The 19,820-nt window shown below is 37.0% G+C and overlaps 2 protein-coding genes across 5 annotated transcripts; one reads left to right on the top strand and one right to left on the bottom strand.

The window, feature by feature from the left end:
- The first annotated feature begins 102 nt into the window (after positions 1–102).
- Positions 103–13,224, top strand: tom1l2 (target of myb1 like 2 membrane trafficking protein). 4 transcript variants are annotated; one of them, XR_004579199.2, is made up of 16 exons: positions 103–241; positions 988–1,072; positions 2,451–2,529; positions 2,619–2,768; positions 3,881–4,015; positions 4,157–4,303; positions 4,395–4,511; positions 4,760–4,893; positions 4,977–5,025; positions 5,130–5,295; positions 5,395–5,515; positions 7,433–7,508; positions 7,949–8,008; positions 8,506–8,542; positions 8,829–10,396; positions 11,516–13,224. XR_004579199.2 is itself a non-coding variant. In XM_026915130.3 (16 exons), the coding sequence occupies exons 1-15, from the start codon at positions 190–192 to the stop codon at positions 8,981–8,983; spliced, it is 1,563 nt and encodes a 520-aa protein (XP_026770931.1). In that variant the 5' UTR covers positions 103–189; the 3' UTR covers positions 8,984–9,028; positions 10,230–13,224. The 4 variants fall into 4 exon arrangements, 3 of the variants coding, with proteins under 3 accessions (XP_026770931.1, XP_026770930.1, XP_026770932.1); XM_026915130.3 differs by having other exon boundaries at positions 8,829–9,028; positions 10,230–13,224; XM_026915129.3 differs by having other exon boundaries at positions 8,829–13,224.
- A 1,244-nt stretch (positions 13,225–14,468) lies between these two features.
- foxl3 (forkhead box L3) lies at positions 14,469–18,703 on the bottom strand. The gene is made up of 3 exons (XM_026915794.3): positions 18,482–18,703; positions 17,451–17,619; positions 14,469–17,123 (listed from the first exon to the last, which is right to left on the bottom strand). Exons 1-3 carry the CDS (start codon positions 18,583–18,585, stop codon positions 16,701–16,703), a joined length of 696 nt encoding a protein of 231 aa, XP_026771595.1. The 5' UTR covers positions 18,586–18,703; the 3' UTR covers positions 14,469–16,700.
- Positions 18,704–19,820: the final 1,117 nt, after the last annotated feature.

Here is a 19,820-nt window from a genome sequence, read left to right as displayed (position 1 = left end):
AATATGCATTATTTATCCACCTGCTGATGTGTCCCTTTAACATATGAAACGGTTATTTGTGATAGACAGGACTTTCGACCAATAAATGTAAAGTCCAGCGTTGCGTCTTCCAATAGGACCGTGCGAGGGGCGGGGCTTCAGTGTTTACTGCCTTATTCACCGTTAGTCGATGGGATTGTTGTTGACAAGATGGAGTTCTTGCTAGGAAATCCGTACGGTACTCCGGTGGGACAGTGCATTGGTATGGGATTTAAATATAGCACATTTCATTCATTTATATCTCTTACAGTGAGGTTTGACTGCTTTGTAGTCCGTCAGTTTGGCTGCTTACATGGCTAACTCCGAGTCCTAGCCAGTACTAGGGAGTCTTGATAATTCACTCCCAATTTAACATCAGCGTTTTAATTGCTGTGTCATGAACAATAAAAGTTAGTCATTTAATTCTTTCTTTTGTGCACATTTAACTTTTTTTTAAAGCTAAAAGAAGCTTAAATTGAGCTGTAACGGTAGTATTGTAAGCTGTTTGTAAGCTAGCTCGCTAAATAAGCTGCATATATGGATGAATTTCACTATTTGGGTTCCCTGTGTATGAACTAGCCTCATAAACATGTCTAGATAGTGTCCGGATATTCAGAGCTACTATAATCAGAAGAAATGCCCGCAGCTAAAATTCAGATAGAGGGTCAAACTGTGTTTGAGTGTTTATAAGGAAGCCTCTCTACTGAAGGGCATCACTATACTGCCCTTTCCTGAGCTAGCTAATGCCCATCTGTCATCCAGTGCAGGCAGCTAATGTAGCCTGCTCGTTTAGCTATGCTAGTTTTACTCACTATACTGTAGTGGGATTGAGCGTTACACTAGTGTTATTTTGCCTGATTACAATGTCATAGCCCGATATAACGCAGTATTTTATGATTATGGTGCCCGAGATTAGGTTAAATATGCTAAATACTTTTTTTATACTTAGTATTCTGTTTTCTTCTATAGAAAAAGCCACAGATGGCTCCTTACAGAGTGAAGACTGGACTTTAAATATGGAGATATGTGACATCATCAATGAAACAGAAGATGGGTGAGGGGAAGAAACCAAAGAGGGCCATTCTTTCCTTTTTTCTTTTTCTTCTTTTAAACAGTCCATGGTTCTAAAAGTGAGCCGCAGGGACCCCAGGGTTTATCAAGCATAGGCAGTGTGTCTGCAATTTTGTTTTTGTTTATTTTTTTTAAACAATGTTGTTACATTGCAATAGATCATGATCACCTACTATCAAAAATTGTTATAATGTCACTTTGAATCCGAGTGCAGTTTTAATGCAACTAAATGTGTGGTTTATATGATCCCACATGCTTCTAATCTACATTTAACACAACATTAGATTGTTTGGGTTTGGTGTGTGGAAAACTTATAACTAAATATGATGGTACACATTTGCCTAATGTGCCCAACATTTGAATAGTTAGATTATGCTCCTAAATCTGCAATCGTAGGAGGATCCCTGGCTGAAATATGTCTCAGAAACCCTGGTTTACGTGGATTACAGATGGCTGACAAATTAACAGACAAAAAAAACAAAACAGTAGTTTTGTTAATAGGTCCAGAGCATTTTGCTGGCATAGATTGGATCTACTTATCCTCTTAGAGGGAAGAGTCACTGCAAATCAATACAATGTTACTCTGACTAATCACCTTTACACTGTGGTGAAAAATTTCCCTACAGCACAAGGGTCGCTGAATGGTTAATGAATATGAAAATGATGTCAATAATATGCTATGGCCTATGCAGCCATTAGATCTCAACCCAGTTGAACACCTATGGGAGATTTTTGAGCGATGTATTAGACAGCAATCTCTATCACTTTTGTCAAAACAGCAACTGAGGGAATATCTTTTGAAAGAATTGTGTTCCTTGCCAAAACACTTTATGTAAACTACATCCCTTAATTTGTCACCTGTCTAAATGACCAATGAGATTAAACCCTCTGAGCTTGTGTAAAAGCAGTAATATAGCTATTTATGTTGAAACTCTGAAACTAAAAAGGAAATATGTTTGCCAAATGTGTATGTAGATATGCTTCTACAGTAATCCTAGCAAATGTGTATTTTGTGTGTCAGTGTATTGCACATAACAGACAACAAACTTGTGCAATTGATATAGCAATAAGCCATAGATACAGCATTTATATTCAGATAAAATATACACTGAATGGGATAATACACTGTAGCATTCAGTGTTTATGAAGAATGCACATCTAAATAAAAAAGGAGCAACTTATTGCTATTATTATACAGGAACAGTATGATTCAGCATGCAGATATGCAGGTGAGAATTCATAACTGAGCAAACCAGTAATTATATTTAAGTATACTGTTTGCTTTGACCATGAGACAGATACTCCATTTAAAATTACTACAGTACTGAATGTAGATGTCTAATTTTCTTTTCTGGTGACAGGCCTAAGGATGCCATAAGGGCTGTCAAAAAGAGACTTAATGGGAATAAGAATTATAGAGAAGTGATGCTGACCTTGACTGTAAGCAGATATTTTTTTAATAAATAAGATTTATTTGTTTATTTATGTTGTTCACTCTGATTATGACCCCTTTTCTCCTCTGTCACTAGGTTCTTGAGACATGTGTGAAGAACTGTGGTTATCGCTTCCATGCTCTCGTCACCACCCGGGACTTCATTGATGGAGTTCTGGTTAAGGTCATTTCTCCTAAAAACAACCCCCCAGCCATCGTTCAGGACAAAGTACTTGCCCTTATACAGGTGCAGTAACTTGATACTAATGTGATGAAGATGAAAATATGATGCTTTGTAATTTGAAACACAATAAATGAAATAACGTGAGGTGGAAGGATCAGGAGAGCTTCTGGTACTGCTTAGATACAAGAGGCCCTGTAGCCAAGGAGACCTGGCAGGTGCTTTGTCCCAGGAGTTGCTAATAATCAGCATGTGCGATCTGGTTACCTCGAGCATCTCAGGTGTCTGAGGCCAGCTTGATCGTGTCTTTGATGGGCTTTTGCTCTGTATAGAACTGCAGTGAAAGCTGTGAGAGCTATGTAAAGATTCTTACAGTACTTTAAGTTGTTGTGATTGAGTAATGTGAAAGAGATTATGATCGTTTTTTTTAAAAGTTTCCCAAAGAGAATTTTCCAGAGCTTTTCACAGAGCAGAATAATGTCTCCCTTCACATTAATTTCCCTGTTAAAGCAGTGCTGTGCACTGGTTAGTAACAATATTGACAAAATATAATTCAGCACTTATTCCCTCAATATAGCGTGTGTTTCACTAAGCACCTTTAACGCTTGCCTACCCCGTCTCTGCCGCTCGGGTTTTGTAGTAATGGGATGTTTTAAAATGTTAAAATCTTTTTCTTCATGTAATCTCTATTATAATTATACTGATATGAGAGATTTTATCTGCAAACTCTTACCTCATTTCCATTGCTATCTATAATAGCATCTAGATAACATCTTAATCTTTTTTGGACTTATGTGCTACACCCATTTTATTGTATAATCACGCTACATTAATGTTCTTTCTGTGAGGTCTGGCTGCTAAACTGATCATATTTTATTACACTTATGGGTCATTCTACATAAGTGGTGCAAATTCAGGGTTGGTAAAGTTTGAAATATGTTCTTCTTGAACACTTAAACTTCTTGTACATTTGTGTTGGTCTAACTAATATGTATAAATATATTAAGCATACACTGACACCTTTTGATGGGTTTTCACAATTTTCAGTAGCTTTAGACAACTCCCTGGATTGTGTCAATACCAGATGATACCTATTAAAAGAGAGGTTTCATGTGTAAGGGAGGTTTAAGGCCATTGAAGTCAATATTTATTGACACTCTGTGTGCTGTGTGGCTCAGGCTTGGGCTGATGCTTTCAGGAGTAGTCCCGATTTGACAGGCGTGGTCCATGTCTATGAGGAAATGAAGAGAAAAGGCATAGAGTTCCCAAGGTCAGACCTGGAGACCTTATCACCTATCCACACACCACAGCGGGTGAGACTTCCTGGTGCCATGCTTGGCAGAAATACAGCATGTGCCACATGATCTACTAGCTGAATTTTTTGTGATGTTACAGGTTTAAAAAATGCTGTACTCTGTTTATGGTCACATTCTGGTGTGGTGGTGTTGTGTCAGTTGCAGAGTAGCTCAGAGGGGGATCCCAAACCCAATGCTCCAGCTCAGCCAAAACCTGTCCATGCCTACTCCGCTCCTCCTGTCCACACCTCCCCTCAGGTTCCCAGCTTGCACATGTCTGGATCCATCAACCCCACTCCAGAACAGGTAGCCTGCCTCCCCTAAAACAGTACGGCCACATTAGTGCTGCTTGTGCTTAGAATGCACTGACACGTTTTACTGGCTGTTTACCCTGAAGATTTCTAGGCTGCGCAGTGAGCTGGATATTGTGCGTGGGAACACCAAGGTGATGTCTGAGATGTTAACAGAAATGGTGCCTGGCCAAGAGGATCCATCTGACCATGAGCTTCTTCAAGTGAGTGACTCCTGACTCAGCATTTTTGTCTTTGTATAGTTTTATTGCACTGTATGAGCAGTTTGTGTTCTCGAACAATGAGCAAGCCTAGTCTCTATATAATAGACAACATTAATCAGGGATACTCTTCAGTTTTTCCCTCCTCATGGCCATGCTGGGATTTAGAATCGGAGAAAGTGACTGTGTGAGTTCTGTGGTTACATTGTTATGGTGTATTATTCTCTACACCTTTCATATCTGTTGGTAAGGAGCTGAACAGAACCTGCAGGGCCATGCAGCAGAGGATAGTAGAGCTCATCTCCCGTGTGTCCAATGAGGAGGTCACAGAGGAACTGCTCCACGTCAACGATGACCTCAACAACATCTTTTTGCGATATGAGAGGTATTTTTTGTGGACAGCTAAAGCTAAATACCTTATTTCTAAAGACTGTATCTTTAATGAGTACTTGTTAATGTTATACATAGATATGAGAGGTTCCGTTCTGGTCGATCTGTTCATGGTGTCAATAATGGGGTAAGTTGTGGTGTTTTATCTAATTTATACTCTCATGTGAGTTAAATAAAGTCATGTGTGTTTGTTGCCTTGCCAATTGATGTGTAATTGTTTTGCGTCTGCAGGTCCTGAGTGAGGCCACAGACGACAACCTGATTGACCTTGGGCCAGGTTCTCCTGCAGTGGTGAGCCCCAGGATCAGTGGTACTCCTCCCTCCAGCCTGCCGGCTTCAGTAGCCCCTGCTCGCTCTGCTTCACCTGCCACACTCTCCTCTCGACTGGCAGGTCTGGGTGAGTCTCTGCCTGTGCTGATTATCTGTATCTCCTGCATGCTAGCCCCAATAATACTAGTAACACTTGGTGATAAATGACAGAGATGTGTGTTTTCAGATGTAGGAGCTGACAGTGTCAGTGGCACTCTGAGTTCTCTAAGTCGCTGTCAGCCAGTGTCAGATGACTTTGACATGTTTGCCCAGACCAGGAGCGGCACCCTGGCTGACCAAAGGAAGAAGTAGGGCAACTTATAATGATACTTTATTATATGTGTATGTACCATATTTTCCAGGCAATATGACAAAAGCAGATTTTTAATTTTTTAAATGTAAAAAATATTTTACAGTTAGGTGAGTATGCAACAACTAATGCAGCACATGCTTATTTACAACTGCTTTATCCAAATAGGTTTTTATTCCACTAGGTTTTTGGGTTGTCTGTGCATCTGGCCAAGATTCTCTATATTCTCAAGAACGAGTGGTTGAATAATTGTAGGATTTGCATGGAGTTATCACTGTAACCAGCAGATGAACTTACTAGTTTTTATAATTGATCCAAACAAGGTCAATGTCAAACAAACAAACAAACAAAAAAGATTTGTTGGCAACGAAGGCATGGAGTTCTACTTGTTCCAAAAGATTTCCTTGGTTTTGCAGTGATTCTCACTTACTCTAATAATTTTATATGTCTTTATTAATTAATTCCAATAATTTTCAAGCTCCTAATTTAACAAGTCTTATTCAGTAAATCAGTCTGAATACAAATGTGATGTACACTACCACACTGAATTGAATATACTGCATATTTTTCATTGTCTTAGGGTGTGTTTGCACCTATTACTTAATTTGCCGAGTCCGAATCAAAGAGAAATTGATACTTTTGGTTAATTTGCTATTTGATATGGTTTGGTTTCACGCTGCACATAATTAAGTGAATCAAAAAACAAGACACTTTGGCTGAGGGTCACTGGTAAAAAAGCAGCAAAAGAAGAAGGACAGTGTTTGGCAGGTGTGCACAGAAATCACAAAAATCACCCAAATATAGAGCTGGTGCTAAATAAATAATTTGATAATAATGTAAATAACTATTTTATGACAGTTTATGTATCATATCTGGCATTTATTTTCTTTTTGTGCCCACCGCAGCACTTCAGCTCTGTCCTTCATCCTCTGTCCTAACAACCCACAATGCACATCATGTTTGGTTCCCTTCGTGCAGTTGGATCAATTCAGGATCGAGTCACTTTGTCACTGTAAATGAACCATTCTAGAGTTCGACAGAAACACCGCAATCAGATGATCTTGGACCGGTTGTGTTGGTCCACACGTGTGATTGCTGTGTTCTGACCTGTTAATCCAAACTGCGCTATAATGCACCAGGGTTCAATTCAGATAACACTAGATGAAAGCGCCTTTATATACATTCTGATAAAAGCTTATGGCTGAAATTAGTTTCTAAGACAGATGTAAATTGTGAATTGAATACCCATGTATAAATGTATTTCAGAATCACAATGTCTTGTATTATACAAGTACTTTTTACTTAAAGCACATACGAAACAACATTTTGAAATAATATTTAATAATACAAGTACTTTTTACTTAAAGCACATACGAAACAACATTTTGAAATAATATTTAATAATATTTTCAGTCAAAATATATATATATATATATATATATATATATATATATATATATATATATATATATATATATGAAGCATGCTGTTGTGCCAGTCATTGTGGGATACATGCAGTGTGGATTGCATTGACAGTAACAACATATTACACAAAGATTGTAATACCATGAATTCAGGTATGAATTCATGGTAATAAAAGTGGTCAGTTAAAAAACATCAATTCTGCTGTATGTGATGCACCATCACCACACACAACCATTTCACTGCCATGTTAGTGTCAGTACTGTCCTGAGATGATCCACCACCCAAACAATATCTCCTCAGTCCTGTGGTGCTCCCTGTTCATTCAGGAACAGGGTAGAAAAATGATGTCGTAAAGCACTTCATGTTCTTCACACCATTTGTAACACCGTATGGTAATTTTGATAGTGAAGTAAATTTAACAAGGTGTAAATCAGTTAAACATTTAGTGTCTTTCACAGTTGTTTATTTTCTTTTCTTGTCCAAATTATAGTCCACCTTTTGAAGACACACAGGCTGCAAGTGGAGCAGCTCCTACACTTGAGCTTAGACAACAGAACTCTGGAGGGGTGAGTGTATGTGATGAGTGTGTGTAGGCTTGTTGTATTATCCCTTCTCTTTACTGCTACTGTATGTGATGAAACATTTAAAATGTAATTGGCATTACTAAGAGGACAATTGTGATTAGTGTTTATTGTGTTATGAAACACAATTTCTTTTGAGCATTTAATATGTTTGAATATTTGCCTTTCATTTTCTCCTGAATGTGAACACACTAGGAACTGTAAAAGTCCAGACCTGTTGTCTGTATGCAGCGCTGTTTCACCGCACACCTTTTTCTAAAGTGTGTATTTTTGAGATAATTTCAGTGTTTAGGCAGAGGCATTGCAGTTGTTTTAATTTTAAGGAATTTTGTTAATTTGTTTTATATATTTTTTATGTTTTCTGGCTTTTTTTTTGTTGTTTGTTTGGTTCTGTCCCATGTTTTGTCCATGACTTCGGCCCAAAGTTCGCTCTTGCCCAGTCCTCTGTCATGGATGACATTGAGGAATGGCTCTGTACTGATGTGGTGAGATGGTTTTTTTTTGTTTGTTTGTTTTTTAATTTCATCTTTTTGCTTCTTTTTGGATGCTGCATAACAAGGTTTCCTGAAAGAAATATGCTCTGTTAACAGTATATTTCTTTTTGAGTGTTTTAACCAACCAGCTCTGCTGTCTAGCAACTTCTCTTAGGAGGCTTATGGCTCATTAATGGCTTTCTTAAATGTTCACTTTTCATATGGACTTCTGTGGATGTTCTGGGTTTTTTTTTTTTTATTTCACTGAAAATGCAATGAACAATTTCCAGCATCTAGTTTACTATTAATTTATACATTTTTCTGTCACTTTTATCTTTGCCTTGACTTTGTCTTAACTGGCAGTGGTGTGAATTCTAAACAAGATCATTTAGATATTGTTTTTATAAAAATGCTTTATTGATGTTTTCAACCTGCTTACAGCACGTCTTGTCATCAATGTTGCTTTAATTTTTACTTCTTTAAAATTTTTGTTTCTATTTCTTTGACAGAAAGGAGATGAAGGAGAAGAAGGGGTGACAAGTGAAGGTATACAAATCTTATTGTCATGAAGCGAACAGACACATGCAAGTGCAGTTTTCTGGTTTTATTAAAATCAATGCGACCAATCAGGTGATCAGCAAACAGCCATAAAGTAGACACGATTACATCAGCTAAATCGGAACTAAATCAGTAGAAGAAGAAGCAGGCGATGGTGAATCACTAATCAAGACAGGCAGATAGCAACGACTTAGTCATCACACACAAGTAATACGTAATAAGTAATGAGTGTATGACACTGACTCTACCATTGCTTTGTCTCTTTCACCTTCAGAATTTGATAAGTTTTTGGAGGAGAGGGCTAAAGCTGCAGAAATGGTCCCCACACTTCCACTGGCGCCGAGTGCAGATCCGACCAGTGCAGCTGACTCAGCTGTAAATGCTGGTAAAAAGCCTGATCGCTCTGAAGACTCCCTGTTTGTCTTGTAGAAGGATTTTGGGACTATTGGGTGTGTGTTCAGCCTCCTGTGTGTGGTAAGTAGGTGGTGCTGCAGACACAGTGGCCCCCTGTCCTTCCTCTGCTTCCCGCATTACTACACAATCAACACTATGGCGGCTGCCTCCTATGCAGTTTGTTTTCGCAGACTGGTTTTGTGAACGGATCCTAAAGACAGACATTTTCATGAGCTTCAGACATTCATTTATTTAAAAAAAAAAAAAAAACATATCACAATTCAACTCTATGAATGTAAGAGGTCACTGATATTTTGTTAATGAAGCACATGCCAGGAACTAGAAAACTTAACAAGAAGATAATTTTAGCAATTTCTTTAAATGTCAGAAATGGATTTTTTTTTTTTTTTTTGTAATTTTCTTTGGGCCTAGATTATTTAAATTGTTATTCCACACCTCAGTAGCACACAAACCTTATGGCTAGGGGGAATTAAAAAATTTTACTAATTTCTTTCTATCTAGAAAAAGTTTCACTCTAATAACAGTAAAGTCAGATTTATCTATTGTATTATCTATTAAATGAAAACGAACAGAAGAAGGATTAGTTAGGTTTTTATAGTGTATGTGAATTGCAGTACATGAACTTGGGAGACTGGTTCATTTGATATCGGTTACATGAGCTCTGGTTTTTGGTCTACCTCGCGAAGCAGTGAGAAAGGGAAAAGGATGCAGAAGTGATGGTTCAGCAAAAGATCTCTTAAGTGTAGTGATTGATGAAGTGAGAGTTTGTTTTTTGCACTGCCTCAGGATAATGCATGTCATTAATTTAGATGTGAGACCTGTTTGAGAAATCACAAAGGGATAGAGCGTTAATATGTATATTTAGTATCATTTGCACTGAAGCAGTCTTTTAGGCTGTGCAGATGGAGCTTTTGTTCAAATGCAAATCTTAGCTGTCGTTCATTGAAATGCTGCCTGTTATATGAGACATATTCCAAGTAAATAGAGTTCAAAGCTGGTGGTGACTGCAAGGCAGGTTAAATTGGATTTTTCCCTCGCACAACTACTGTAGAAGTGATGTCAAGCTCAGTGCTGTTACTAGGAAATGAAATGGATCTGCCTTAATGACCAGAAGTCATAAGTAGCTAACATGTACCTATTTGGTAAAATTTTAAATTCTGTAACTTGAATATTCTGTTTGATACATTTGAGTGTTTTCGTGTTGTGTAACTCACAGATGTGTGCTGTTTTAATGGACCAAACTGCATATATCTGATTATAGGTGTCCAGAAGAATAGCTTGTATCAGGGTTGTCTCCATGGGGAATTAAAAGATGGCTACTTGTCTCAAAATGCGTGATGCTTCCCAGACATCATGGCAAAACCAGACCTGCAAATCTGTACACGTTTTGAGCAGGAGCACCACGTTTTAACATCAGAGAATGCTGCTGTGAGTTATCACCCAAAACTACGCAAAAAGAGCAATCTTATTATTCAAAAATGGCGTGGCACTTTCTCGTCACGGTAAATGGAGAATGTTCATTAAAATATAAAATGTTAAACAAAATCTATCAATGTATCTTTGACTTGGTTAACATTAGACAAGTATGTATTTAACATCAGTTAACTATATTTGTTAGGGATGCCACAGAAAGATTTTGGACAAAAATAATCAAAAACAGCACTTCTTCGGCTGAAAGAGAGAAAAAAAAAACCCAGGTCAAACCAAAAAATAGGCCAGTTGTCTGCATTTCTTTCAGTCACCGTTCTTATGTCATTCAACAGCTGACCTGTGAGGTGCACAAAATTGAAATATGTTATAGCTAACTATTGCTAGCTAAAGCATTTTAATGATAACTAGCTTACAAACCAACAAAATAACAAACTTCCTGTAATCTATCAAACTACTTAGCAAGCAGGAAATCTAGCCCAGGTGGTTGTTTCTTGTTTGTATTTTTATCATGATTTATGAACACCAATTTCATTAAATGTTAAGCATAGGAATTACAAGTCATAAAATCAGAAAAACAAACAAACACAACCACACAAAACAACAAAAAGGGTGATGTAGAATAGCTCACATTAATAAAATACCTACCTATACAATTACCATGTCCATACAATTACCATACAATACTATACAATACTATACAATACTATAGTAATTGTATAGACAACATGTCTGTACAATTACCATAATCTCTAGACACCTAGATAAAGATATAAAAGGATGAAAAACAATGCTAATATAGGTAACTAGTAAACTAGCACAGGCACTTTAAAATGTTATATTTCAATACTTTCACTAGTAAACATGGATATTTCACATTTTACAGGTATGAAGTTGGTTTGTTTGTGAAGGACAGAACAGCCATAGTTAGAAGAAATTAAGACACAGCATATCTAAATAAAGGTTTCCTAAATTAAATCCTGTTAAATTCTGATTTTACATCCCATACATTATTTATTTAAATTACACTGTAGACTGTTGTGGCTTCTCAGATACGGCTTATGTCTAAAAAGTGATTTCATAGTAATGAAGAATATATTTCTTTTAATTTAATTACAGACATCCAGAACAGAGTACTCCACACTTGCCTGCTTTGACAGATTGTCATCTTTGCCTCATTTTGAGTCAGGAAAAATCCTGTGTAATGTATGTATAGACTGCATGTTAACTGTATTTGTTGTGTGTGCTGAGTGGATAGACCACAGAGAGATATTGAAAACACTAATTTAATAAATAACCTCCATAAATTCTGCACTCGCAAAGGCAGGTGACATCTGAACAGTCCAGTTGTCCTGGACGCACATGTGGTTCTCCTGGACACACAATCTGGAACTTTATAACAAGTAAATTCTGGTAGCTTAAAGTGAATGGCTTGTAAGCAAAGGTGATGTTAGCAGTGAAAGAGACAGGGCTGACAGATTTGTTCGAAATGTTTTTCACTGCTCAGTTTTTTTTTTTAGCTTCACAGTGCTCAGTTTTGGTAAGGAGGTCTGTTGTAACAGAATAGTGGTTTCTGACATTTGTAGAATTTAGTTACGTAGAATCCGTTAAAAAAAAATGCCAGCCTTGGTGAGATTAATGGAAAGTCAGTGGCAAATGTTGAGTAGTCAGTAGGTGTGAGAAATTCTTGGAAAAAATTTTAGATTTTATGAGTAATTTTATTTTAATGAGCAATTTTTATTTCATTTTGTGAGTTATTTTTGGAGCAATTTTATGTTCAATTTAGAAGAATGGAATACATTATTTGTTTTTTTCACTATCACACAAATCACTAATCAGCAACAGATGATAATGAATTCCTATATAAAGGACTCATTTTAAGGTACCTCATGAATACTTTTAAGGTATCTCATGAATACTTAATTTCTGAACTCATGTAATTTCCTCAGTGATGCTAAAATCCTGGTCTATGAGGAAATCTTTTATGAACATATAGCAACACTAATTCCCTTTGTTAAATCTAATATGTGCAATTTTTGTGTATGGATATTTTTATGGGTAGAATAACACTCATCAGCTTCTGCACTTCATCAATTGTCTTTACATTTCAGTGTGATTGAGAGTGTAACGTACTCTGTGGTCTAAATGTGGAGAATGTAGGACTGAGTGATTTTATTTTTATTTCATAATGTCAGTATTGGGATGGTAAAACTGAATGCAGTGATCAACTTCACAGCTTTTGACTTTTTATTTGTGTGATTTTAATGCTTGTGTTAATAGAAACCTGAGTGTGTTTGTGTTTTGCTTTTGTAAGCTGTTCAGACCCTTTTGCACCTCATGGTTCAATGATCATGACCACGACTATCAGTTTAAAGATAAATACAAATTATTGACTTGACTGCGATTGAAAATATGTAAGAGTTGCTTAAATGATCACACACAGTGGTCAGTGATGCTCTTTTTACTTAACGTGGGAAGGAATTTCTTCAAAATCAGCGCATCCTCATAGCATTTTCATATACATATATGAGTAGTACTTTTCTTTGTCTGGATATGTATTTGAAGTGTTATGTATCTGTGTGAGCATTCTCCCATTCCCGCTGCAGGAAATGTTCATTTTATGGAGAGAAAGGAGAACAAGAAAAGAGATCTCGAGTGCATTGTATTCAAGCGCGTGTGAGGCACGGCTAAACCGTACACTGTTGTGTACTGATGTGCTGGTCTGTGTGCTTACTTGTTGTTATACCTCAAGTTGCACTCTGTGCTCTTTGATTCATGCATGTGCTAATCTCCAATAAAACATACCAAGGTGGTGACCTTTCATCAAATCTGCTTTTTTCAATGACTATACAGTGATATTTCAAATGTGTCCTTTTCTTTATGATCATGTCCAGGAGATCCGTCAGAATTAGTGACGGCACATACACTCGAGCTGCCATTACTCTCCAGATGCTGTCTAGCTTATTTGCTTAAATGATAAAAGCCAGTAATTTGGGAGGAATTAAGCTTAATTAAGAATAAAGCCCTCATGCCGCAGGCTGTTCTGATGTAAAGAGTTAAGAGAAGTGCCATGATGAAATCAAAGAGTTCAAGCAGCAAAAAGCTCATCAAATGTAATTACGTAAGTACTAAATGTTTCCAAGCGTTTAGCGATTTCCCACAATGAGACAATGATGATGAACATTTGTTATGCTTTCTGTTTGCCAGTAAACACATAGTGATGGACTTATATTGTGTTTTAATTGTTTGTATATTTCTTATCCTGAGCTGAAGACCCAAATGGTATTTATGACTGTTTCTGCACAGAGCTTGGGGTTTTTACGGTTTTTTTTACTCACAAAACAGGTCATATTATTTTGCTTGGACACATGTCATTTCTGTTTATAGGCTTAACGCTCGTGTCCATCTGATTTTATTCTCCACTGTACCCCAAGGTCATTTAGGAAAAATACTGTTCCAGTTTACCTGTGAGGCACATCCATGAGCTATCAGCTGTATGTCATGGGTAAATCAAGTTCAAATAAATGTAAACACTGCCACAGAAAGATGCACAGAATTGATATCAAAATTGCAACATGGTGAATTTCTCTGTGATGGTAAGAATCACATTACTATGTCTCTAGCCTCGAGTTATTGAAATAATCCTCATTAGCTCCCAGAGCATTCAGACATGTACATTAATCTCCAGTGAGTACTTCATCTTTACTCTTCAGCAAAAACAGACCGCAAGGAAATTATTATTAATCAAGAACATAATAATTGGATTGCCATTCTTATACATAAACATGCAATAATGCATTTTTAAAAAGCACATTTCTTATGTGAGTTATTGAGTCATATTTTTTTTAAAAAAAAAAAAAGCAATTATAAACTGTGGAGAAAAGTTAGAATTAGAAACAATTGAGTAAATTGGCTATTTATGTTTGTGATATGGTTACTGTTGTTGTTGCACACCACTGATTTCCCAATTGCCTCTCTCAATTCTGTTTACTTTGCCCTAAGCTCCTAATTTCACCAATGTCACAGTGGTACCACATAATGCAAAAAAAAAAAAAAAAAGATGACTGAAATATTATAAAAGACACATTTTTATTTGCATAGACAAAGGCAAAACAACCCATATTTAAATTTTTAGCAAATATCAATAAATAGTAACTAATTCTGTTCTGAATCATCCCATGGCATTTATACACACAGTAATCTTAAGCTAACACCATGAAGAAAGAGTACATAGAGGCTTATGGCTTTGGTCTTTTTGTTGTTGCCATTATTTTTTAAGCCCAGGCCTTGGAGCACTTTATGCTAAGTTAATTTACCCAAATATATCCACACCACAGCCCACAACATCAACAGCTCTGTTAATAGAAACCTGCTGATCCATAACAGTTCTACTGCTAGACAGGGGCTGGGGGGCAGTGCAATATTAACATTAATATCAATGATCGATCAGGGGATTTGCAAGCCGGCATAAGGCATTTAATTATAATTGCATTGGGAGTGGTGGTGTAGTGGCAGCAGGATTTGAATAAGGTCACATCTCCTGCTAACCTTGCAAGTGTAATACTATATTAAATGCCACTCATGGTAAGTGTGTCGAAACCTTCCTGATGTAGTCACACCATAATATAAAGGTTAAATTGAAAAATGTCCCCTCTCCAGTACAAACACAATGATTGATACACCTTAGAAGGAAAATAAATGTTAACAGGCTTCCATTTTAAACGTGCACTGTTATGAATGATATGTATTCTAATAGAGCGGCGGGATCAAATTGAGAGCGACTCTGTTTCAGCACAAAGGAAAAGGTCAGTCAGAGAGATTAGTCGGATTTGGAGAAGGTTAGACCGCACTGGTTTGGCAGCATGTTAATTACCATGTCACGGAAATACAGAATTTAAAATACAAAGAATGACATATTTTTAATCTTTTACATGAACCGTTCTGACACTTTCATTGTAATAAACTGGTAGAATTGATATTGTTTTACAATTTTCAGTAAGCAGCTGTTTATTGAAGAAAGATATATTCATTAAGCCAAATTCTATGCTATGCTTAATGCAGATCTTATTCATTTAAAGTATATTGTACTTTAATTTTAAGTGTAATTTTTATATTGTGACAGAAATGGTGGCAATAAATTTGATGTCTCAGGGCTATTTTAATATTTGCATAAGATTAGTATAGTTTACAAATTAGCATAGATCTACCATCTGATTAGAGATTTGTTTTAATTGTCTTCTCTGTCATGTGTTGATTTTTTTTCCCCCAGAAAGCAGTTATACAGATTATATACAATATAAAATACAATCATAATTACTGTAGTACACACATACTGTATATGCTGGTATTGCACAAAAAAGGTTCTTTCACTTTCCTCTAACCTACTGAATGATCACAGATTATCAGTTACATTTTTACAGTGATTATTAAGTTATTAAATTGAAATCTGTCCTCTGAGCACAAAATATGAGAAGAAGCAAAATTTAGTGTATGTAATTAGTGAACAGATCCCTCTTGTCGAATTGTTTTTATTTTTTTTGTCTCCAAGAGAGATATTGTCCATCTATAAATGTCTGACAGAGCAGTGTTTGTCAGGGGAAATTATAGATAATGTAAACGCTGAAATGTGCAAACAATATAACACCTCAACTCTTTCTCCAAGAGGGGGTGCAATACTGAACGTTTAAACTCCAAAGGCAGGTTAAACACTCTGAGCAAAACCATCCAAATCATGCGCTGTGTTTTGCAACCCAGTTTCTTAAGCTTAGGTCTGGAAATGATTTAAAATAAACTAAGGAAAGAAACTGACCATGTAACACGGCAATTGTGTGTCAATATCAGCACAATAACAAAGCTTTGGGAATACGGTCATTATTATCTTTAAACTTAAAAGATATGTTAGTGAACCAAAGCAGAACTTCCTTTATGTCTATTTTTTGGTTCGAAACCTCAAAGTCCTACAAGTTTACTCCCAATACTCAGGAATGTTTGTATAGAGGGGAAATAGAATTCTGCTAACAAGCCTAATAAACAAGGCAAAAAAAAAAAAAAAAGGTTCTGTGCATTTGGTAACTTAAAGATTCTTTTTTTTTTTTTTTTTTTTTTTTTACTATTAATCCACTGTACCATGAGTGCTAGTCCAGGCCATCTTATTTGCACCTACACTGTGTTTAAAGATTTGATCTCAAACATCAGATGAACTCGACACAACAATCATCACATTATTGTCCCAACTAATTTGCATCACACCTTTGGAAGTTCAGTGAGGTTTCATGATTTTTCTGAGTTTTTCAGAATGTGTAGGTTACAGGGTCCAGAAGTGCAGGTTGAGCTGCTGAGGCTCCAGATGCTGTATCACGGCTCCTGCAGAGCCGCCGTGTGGAGGTCTAAACCCTGGCGAGGGGTCTGGCGTGGACAGAATGTAGTCGATGCTGAATTTGATCTCCGGCTCGGGTTTGCTGAGTGGAGGGTTGCGCTGGTCCGCTCTGTGGTTTGAACTCTCTGGACAAAAGGAATCAGGATGAAAGGACTGCACCGTGGCGTTCTGCTGAGGGTCCATGGGGCTGAAGGGTTCAGACGGCTCCCTGAAGCCCAGGCTTAAGTTGCGTCGCCGACGACGACGGCGTCGAAAGTTACCGTTTTCGAAGAGGTCCAGCATGGACTCGCAGCCTGTGGCAAAAGTCCAGTAATTTCCCTTCCCCTTCTCATTGCCCTCAGTGCGAGGTACCTGGGGAAAACAAATTTTGGCCTCGTGATCTCCCATGGAATTGAAAAAGTGGCTCAGTCTAGTGTGTGTGTCTGTGTTTGTCTGTGTGTGTGTTGACCGAGTGTGGTTAGTTGCAGGTGTCAGTTAGGCAGAGGATTCAAAGGCTAAAGAAGTCAATAAAACACAAGCTCTTATTACACAGACACAAGCCGTGTAACAAAAGTTCAACCCTGAAACAGTGAAACTGTTTGTGAGCAGGGCTCTGCTCGCTCTCTACTTACTACAATTTTCATTTCATTTAATCTTGGCATGCATTTGTGGCGTATAAAGTTTTGGCACCCTTCTTACCTTTATGAAGCAGCTGTTGAGGGAGAGATTATGACGGATGGAGTTTTGCCAGGCTCTCTGGTTGGATCTGTAATAAGGGAATCTTTTCATGATGAACTCATAGATGCCCGATAGGGTGACTTTGTTCTCTGGACTCTGCTGTATGGCCATTGCTATCAGAGCAATATAACTGTGAGATGAAGAAAGAAAGGAATGATGAGAGAAAGACACATTTAATAGCGACAAAGCGGTTTCAGCTCCTGGTGTGAAAGCACTGAGCAAATGCTACAAAAATGACAGAGAGTAGATAATTATTCTTGCTGTTTGGATAAATGAGCTGCTTACTTTTACACAAACTTTTAATGACCATGAATAGTATTAGCACTGCTCACACTAATTCTGACTCAACAATAAGAAAAAGTGAAAATTGTATTTTAAACAGCAATAGTTATATTAAGGTTGGGCTAACATTTTATGAACTTAATTTCAACATCCATAGTAATAAAATTTTTTACTGTTAATCAACTCATTACTAGTATTAGGTTTAATAACAATACTTTTAAATAAATAACTATTTTATTTATTTATAACTATTACTATTTGTTATTGTTAATAGTATTAATATTATCAATATTATTGTGCAATAATAATAATAATAAGAAGAAGAACTTTATTATTAATCAACTATTTTATTATTACTAGTATTATGTTTAATAACAATAATAAAGGTAATTAATAATTAGAATAAAAGAATTGATGTAACTATTATTATCAATAGTATTTTATTATTATTATTATTATTATTATTATTATCAATAGTATTGTCTAGAATCTATTATTATTGCTAGAATTATGAATAATAACAATATTTTTTAAATAAAGAATTAGAATATTACATTGACTAGAACTGTTATAGTTCTCTGTATAGTTTTTAATAATGTTAACATCAACAGCAACAATAACAAACTTCATTAAAATAATAATAATAATAATAATAATAATAATAATAATAATAATAATAATAATGGGATTAAAATGGTTAAACCAAATACCTGTAAGCAGGTCTGCACACTTTCTTCTCCTCCTCAGTGCCACAGGACGGATAATCTCCATCATAATTAAAGCAGTTATAAGGATACTGTGAATTGTCGAACATTGTGTGGAGTGCAGGATGAAAGTCACCTGCGATGATAATTCAGTGTAATTCAGGGCTGCTGAGAGCAGAAGGGAACTTGGTGAAGTGAGCACACTTCAGTGTTGGCCTGGTGTTGTGGTACCCCCCCACCCCCCTCCCTCTGCCCCCCTCCCTCCTGCCCCCCTTACCTCCCCTTCTCCCCCCGTTCTGCCCCCCCCCACCCCTGCCTCCCCTCCCTCCCCTCCCTCCTCTGTGTAATGCTGCTGCTCTAAATAGGCTTTAATGATGGAGCCAGCAAACACCCTCACACACACTCACTCTCACACACACACACACACACACTCCGGGAGTCTGGGTGGTCCAGTCCTGTTTTAAAACTGAGGCTTTCTTTCCTCATGCTTCTCTTTTTTTATAGCCTAAGCCACTTAATAGCGATTAAACATGGACCCAGGCTCTGTAACAAACACACAGAAGGTGAGCGGCTCTGCAGTGTGTGTGTGTTTCTTCACTGACTTTGTTGCACACAGCGCCGTGTTTGCGCAGCCCGAATCGCACAAATCTTCCAGCAGCCAATCGAGTTCCGTAGATGTAATCTATAATGCTGTGTAATGAGCATAAATTGCGTTTCCGTGACTAAACGGGAGGACGTGTGTGTTCAAAAGGAGCCTGAACGGACCAGATGAGGGGCCAGGGTTTACTGCGGGGCCGGCAAACAGCCTGCGGGGCTCGAGTGTGTGTGTGGCCTTCAATCTGACAGAGATACTGCTGCTACTGCCTGGTGGCGCACAAACACACACACACACACACAAATATATATATATATATATATATATATATATATATATATATATATATATATATATACACACACACACACACACACACACACACACACATATATATATATATATATATATATATATATATATATATATATATATATTTTTATATATATATATATATATATAGATAGATAGATAGATAGATAGATAGACAGATACACGCACAGCGTTGGGCACAAAAGTTGGGCATTAGTTTGTGGCCCGGTTTCCAAAAGCATATAATTTAATGATCACTGTATCTGTCATGCTTTTGAACAACTCAGCCGGAGGTGTGTGTGTGTGTGTGTGTGTGTGTGTGTGTGCAGTCTGAACACATGTCAAGGTGCTTGTGATACATTAGTATGAATAAGAAAGATCTTTGGACATACTAGTTTTAAAATGCACAGAAGTCGTCTCGCTCGTCTGGCTGCGTGA

Source organism: Pangasianodon hypophthalmus, chromosome 12, assembly GCF_027358585.1.
Source record: "Pangasianodon hypophthalmus isolate fPanHyp1 chromosome 12, fPanHyp1.pri, whole genome shotgun sequence".
NCBI classification, from domain to species: Eukaryota; Metazoa; Chordata; class Actinopteri; order Siluriformes; family Pangasiidae; genus Pangasianodon; species Pangasianodon hypophthalmus.
This window is presented reverse-complemented; position numbering and strand designations above follow the sequence as displayed.